The sequence below is a fragment of the Oncorhynchus keta genome, chromosome 27 (genome assembly GCF_023373465.1).
Source record: "Oncorhynchus keta strain PuntledgeMale-10-30-2019 chromosome 27, Oket_V2, whole genome shotgun sequence".
NCBI lineage: Eukaryota > Metazoa > Chordata > Actinopteri > Salmoniformes > Salmonidae > Oncorhynchus > Oncorhynchus keta.
Window position 1 is genome coordinate 26,769,836 of NC_068447.1, and position 5,919 is coordinate 26,775,754.

Below are 5,919 nucleotides of genomic sequence, written 5' to 3' on the forward strand. Positions count from 1 at the left end.
TGTTCAACCTCTCTTTCGTGTCGTCTGAGATTCACAAAGATTGGAAAGCAGCTGTGGTCATCCCCCTCTTCAAAGTGGGGGACACTCTTGACCCAAACTGCTACAGCCCTATATCTATCCTACCCTGCCTTTCTAAGGTCTTCGAAAGCCAAGTAAACAAACAGATTACCGACCATTTCGAATCCCACCATACCTTCTCCGTTATGCAATCTGGTTTCAGAGCTGGTCATAGTTACACCTCAGCCACGCTCAAGGTCCTCAGATCCTCATCGGCAGACTTGATAGCCTTGGTTTCTCAAATGATTGCTTCGCCTGGTTCACCAACTACTTCTCTGATAGAGTTCAGTGTGTCAAATCGGAGGGCCTGTTGTCCGGGCCTCTGGCAGTCTCTATGGGGGTGCCACAGGGTTCAATTCCTGGACCGACTCTCTTCTCTGTATACATCAATTGTGTCGCTCTTGCTGCTGGTGAGTCTCTGATCCACCTCTACGCAGACGACACCATTCTGTATACTTCTGGCCCTTCTTTGGACACTGTGTTAACAACCCTCCAGGCAAGCTTCAATGCCATACAACTCTCCTTCCGTGGCCTCCAATTGCTCTTAAATACAATTAAAACTAAATGCATGCTCTTCAACCGATCGCTGCCTGCGCCTGCCCGCCCGTCCAACATCACTACTCTGGACGGTTCTGATTTAGAATATGTGGACAACTACAAATACCTAGGTGTCTGGTTCGACTGTAAACTCTCCTTCCACACTCACATCAAACATCTCCAATCCAAAGTTAAATCTAGAATTGGCTTCCTATTTCGCAACAAAGCTTCCTTCACTGATGTAAAACTGACTATCCTACCGATCCTCGGCTTCGGCGATGTCATTTTCAAAATAGCCTCCAATACCCTACTCAATTAATTGGATGCAGTCTATCACAGTGCCATCCGTTTTGTCACCAAAGCCCCATATACTACCCACCACTGCAACCTGTACGCTCTCGTTGGCTGGCCCTCGCTTCATACTCATCACCAAACCCACTGGCTCCAGGTCATCTACAAAACCCTGCTAGGTAAAGTCCCCCTTATCTCAGCTCACTGGTCACCATAGCAGCACCCACCTGTAGCACGCGCTCCAGCAGGTATATCTCTCTGGTCACCCCCAAAACCAATTCTTCCTTTGGCCGCCTCTCCTTCCAGTTCTCTGCTGCCAATGACTGGAACGAACTACAAAAATCTCTGAAACTGGAAACACTTATCTCCCTCACTAGCTTTAAGCACCAGCTGCCAGAGCAGCTCACAGATTATTGCACCTGTACATAGCCCATCTATAATTTAGCCCAAACAACTACCTCTCCCCCTATTGTATTTATTTATTTTGCTCCTTTGCACCCCATTATTTCTATCTCTACCTTGCACATTCTTCCACGGCAAATATACAATTCTAGTGTTTTACTTGCTATATTGTATTTACTTTGCCACCGTGGCCTTTTCTTTATTTTTTTTGCCTTTACCCCCCTTATCTCATCTCATTTGCTCATATTGTATATAGACTTATTTTTCTACTGTATTATTGCCTGAATGTTTGTTTTACTCCATGTGTAACTCTGTGTTGTTGTATGTGTCGAACTGCTTTGCTTTATCTTGGCCAGGTCGCAATTGTAAATGAGAACTTGTTCTCAACTTGCCTACCTGGTTAAATAAATGTGATATAAACATTTTTTTTAAAGTAGAGCACCATGGAACACCACCCACAATAATATTACGTCATACGGCCTAAACCAGGAAGTAAGAAATATCAACAATCAGGCCTGAGCGAGAAGAGTGTCGCGATCGCCTGTTGGCGTTTAACATTTTAAAAGGACCTTTATTGCTATATAGTTTAGAATCGCAGAATGTCCGTGTTTGGGAAGTTGTTCGGCGGTGGGGGCAAAGGAGGTAAAGGGCCAAGTGCACAAGAGGCGATTCAGAAGCTCGGAGAGACCGAGGAAATGTTAACGAAGAAACAGGAATTTCTAGAGAAAAAGATTGACCAGGAACTCATTACTGCGAAGAAAAACGGAACTAAAAACAAACGGGGTGAGTCGCCAACTAACATCACATATGCATTTTCACGATTGTTGTCTAACTTGGCTAGCTAATTAAGCTAGCTAACTAACGTTAAAGTTCGCCTGATTTGTTAGCTAGCTGCCAGCTAGCCAACTTTCCGAAAAACCACACCTGTCACTGCATAGTCAGGTTGCCAATCTCGCCCTACCTCGTTGCACCAACTGTGTTAGAACAGCTAATATGCATTATACCCGTTTTTTTAAGGAAGGTTTTGTGTGACTGGTATCAAAAGTCTAGGTCTGGCTACACCTACAGCTAGTGAATCAACATTTGTCAAATGGCATCGTGTGACTGGGGGATTTTGTGAGTCATGAATTTGCACTCAATGCCTGCTTGTCAAAAGAAGGGAAGGGGGCATCCATTCAGTCAGTATCAAGTTAGCAGTTTTAATTTCCCGACATTTAAATAATTGGGATTCCAACACACCCTGTTATAGGGCCTATAGTGATGAAGTGATAGTGATGTAGTGTAGTGATGAATACCTAATAGCTGATATAGGCTCCAAGTGACTTCTAGCATTCTTCACTGACAGTGGTGTTCATAACAGGCTTGATGTAATAGTGAGTGGTTATGCATTTACTCACAATAAAGTCCTGGGCATTCAGAAACACTGTGACCATGACTCACTTCCACTGTCTTCACATACTAACCAAGCCCCCCATGAAAGTCGACTTTGCTCATGATCATGGTGTTCTCATGTAGTGTTTTAATGCTCTAAACCTATTTTACCTACACAGTGACTCAATTCTTGCTAGTGTTTATTTCCCATGTTCTTTACAACAAATGCTATGTTTCCATCACAAACATTAAATGACATTTAGGCAATGCTTTTATCCAAATGACTTAATCATGTGTGCATACATTTTATGTACCGGTAGTCCCAGGAATCAAACCCACTAACCTCTTTTTCATTTTCACTACGCAAAGCGGCCCTGCAGGCCTTGAAAAGGAAGAAGCGGTATGAGAAGCAGCTTACCCAGATTGATGGCACATTGTCCACCATCGAGTTCCAGAGAGAGGCGCTGGAAAATGCTAACACCAACACTGAAGTGCTCAAGAATATGGGCTTTGCTGCCAAGGCAATGAAGGCTGCCCATGAAAACATGTAAGCGGTGGCACACTACTTGTTTATTAGCTTTGGTCAGGCACTCATACAGCTCTTGTATTAATTCAAATCTCTATGTTCCATCTATTGTTGTGTTTTAGGGACATAGACAAAGTAGATGACTTGATGCAAGACATCACTGAGCAGCAGGAGCTAGCGCAAGAGATCTCAGATGCCATCTCGAAACCTGTAGGCTTTGGAGAGGAGTTTGATGAGGTATGTGACATGAACATGTCTGAACATTGTTCGTGATTTGGCTTTCATCAGTGCTGTTAGTTTAATAGTTGACCAGATATCACAGAGCCTGGATGTTCTGATTGTCTTGCATCATAGGATGAACTCCTAGCAGAGTTGGATGAGCTGGAACAAGAGGAATTGGACAAAAACTTGCTGGAGATTGGGGGGACAGAAAATGTCCCTCTACCCAATGTGCCTTCTACTTCATTACCCTCAAGACCTGGTGAGTCCTTTGTAATATGCAATAAAACATGTGATTTCTCCAATGGAACATTTTATTCCATGGTTACTATCCCAACAGTACATGAAATAACTACTTGATCTCTTGTCATTCATTTCTATAAAACATCTATATTTGCAACTTTTACACAAGTAATTCACAATTTTTGCATGCCTATTTATTTTTTATTTTTAGCCAAGAAGGAGGATGAAGATGAACATGACATGGAGGACTTACAGCGCTGGGCGATGGCGGCTAACTAGTTGCATTACTGACACCACCTGTTGTAGAGGGGAAGAAAGGACTAATTGAATATGGTTGTTTTGTGTCCGAGAGCCAACCATCTTCTAAAACTAACACTAGAAAGGCCAATGCTGTAGGTTCTGTTTCCAGCCCAAAACCAGAGAAAGGTTACCATGGCCTTCCATTAAAAGAGGAAGTTCAGAAGCTGTATAAAAGCTATAAACAGGATGTTTGAATCACAAAATGTCTTTGGAAATTTCTACCAAAAAGTTTGAGCATAATTGTTTGGCAGTGATTGTACTATCACTGAACTGTTCTATTGTCTTTGATGCTATGAACTTCACTGAAAGGCAAACATTTGTTTTTAATACATGGGCGTTGCAATGTCTCTCTTTCCGACTTAAACATATTTACCGTGTGGTGGGTGTGGGCTGGATATATTTATTCACCTTTACTATTTGTTTGTAGTTTCTCCCAAAATAAGATGGAAATATGAGCATGCTCTCATGGTAATGTTTAGAAGGGTCTATTTTCTGGGTTGTTTTTCTGAATTTGGTTTTACATATTTTTTTCCCTTATCAACATTTTGGTGATTCCCATCTACTAAGCATCTTCACCATGTGGCCCTTGCTATTTGATGTAAATAATTTATATTTTTGCTGTCACAGAAGGTTTTCTTCATGTTGTGCTAAGCATGCAATGAGGGAAAATGTAGTACACTGCACAGCTTCAGAGAAATTATGAACCCCAACCAGTTATGTTCTCTGTGTCATTTCTGAAAGGGTTCATTTTGAATTATATACGTTTGGGGAAAAATCACCATCTTAACTGCAGGGGGGAAAAATAGACTTCATGGTTTGTCATGATTAGACTAGTAGATACAGTATCAACATTTGGGGTTTGAGGATTACTTTTATTTGATATTTTTTACAAAATGTATTTTTTTTTTACATAGGAAAAGAATATTCACAAGGATAAGCATGTTTGCATTTCAATGGTTTAATTGTCCAGATGAGAATATTATTTGGAAAATAATTAAAGTTGTTGATTATTTTGTGGTGCAGGTTGTTTTTCTTGGTTAGGCATCAGTGTACAAAACAATAAGATAATATGTGAATTCAAAACTCAATAAAGTAGGAAATCTTTATTTTGTTAGTTTGAAATATTTTTCAGGTGTTTGTTAAATGTTGGTTAATGTGTCTGATTTGCAATCATTGGCAGTTGGTGTCATTTAAGATGGTGTTATTTATACTACAGCATATTGGATGACTGACATTCATATTCCATTCACCCAGCTCATTGAAACATTGATAGGTTTAGGCTACTACATGATACATTTTGGGGTAGCTGCAGCCTAGCCTATGAATGAAAGTTTACAACGTAGTTGCACAGGTCAAGATACATTTTAGTAATCAAGGTGAAAGATAATGACACATTCAATACCGCCTTGCACAATATTGCCAGCATCTAGCTGATCTATTGTGTGATCATTAGTCTAAAAGTTGCAAACGAGAGTTTTAACAGAATCTGCAGAATGAATACACCCCTGATCACATGCAAACACAGTTCACAAGTAAGTGAAGTGAAAAAAATGTGAAATATAGCTCTCTTGCTTCGCCTTCACTTTTTAATCATTTTTGTCTCTTTGCTCTTTGAGTTAGCTACTCACCACATTGTATGCACTGCAGTGCTAGCTAGCTGTAGCTTATGCTTTCAGTAGTAGATACATACTTTGATTGGGTGGATACCATTTCAGTTCATGCTGCAAGAGCTCTGATAGGTTGGAGGATGTCCTCCGGAAGTTGTCAAAATCACTTTGAAAGTATATGGAAGTGGGTGAGAACCACGAGCCTCCTAGGTTTTGAATTGAAGTCAATGTACCCAGAGGACGACGGAAACTAGCTGTCCTCCGGCGACACCATGGTGCAGAGTGCTGTTAGGACTACTGTAAAACTTCATTGCAAATCAGTGTTTTAATCAATGATTTGGTGATGTTAATATATTTAGTGTAGTT

General features: G+C 40.8%; 1 protein-coding gene across 1 annotated transcript; it reads left to right on the forward strand.

Moving 5' to 3' along the window:
• The first annotated feature begins 1,752 nt into the window (after positions 1 to 1,752).
• LOC118359691 (charged multivesicular body protein 4b-like) lies at positions 1,753 to 5,052 on the forward strand. The gene is made up of 5 exons (XM_035738308.2): positions 1,753 to 2,070; positions 3,028 to 3,205; positions 3,307 to 3,421; positions 3,539 to 3,665; positions 3,858 to 5,052. Exons 1-5 carry the CDS (start codon positions 1,887 to 1,889, stop codon positions 3,923 to 3,925), a joined length of 672 nt encoding a protein of 223 aa, XP_035594201.1. The 5' UTR covers positions 1,753 to 1,886; the 3' UTR covers positions 3,926 to 5,052.
• Positions 5,053 to 5,919: the final 867 nt, after the last annotated feature.

Coding starts and splice junctions, on each gene's coding strand:
- LOC118359691 (XM_035738308.2), top strand. CDS start 1,887: ATGTCCGTGTTTGGGAAGTTGTTCGGCGGTGGGGGCAAAGGAGGTAAA. Junction 3,422..3,538: donor TTGGAGAGGAGTTTGATGAG/GTATGTGACATG, acceptor CTTGCATCATAG/GATGAACTCCTAGCAGAGTT. Junction 3,666..3,857: donor TTCATTACCCTCAAGACCTG/GTGAGTCCTTTG, acceptor TTTTATTTTTAG/CCAAGAAGGAGGATGAAGAT.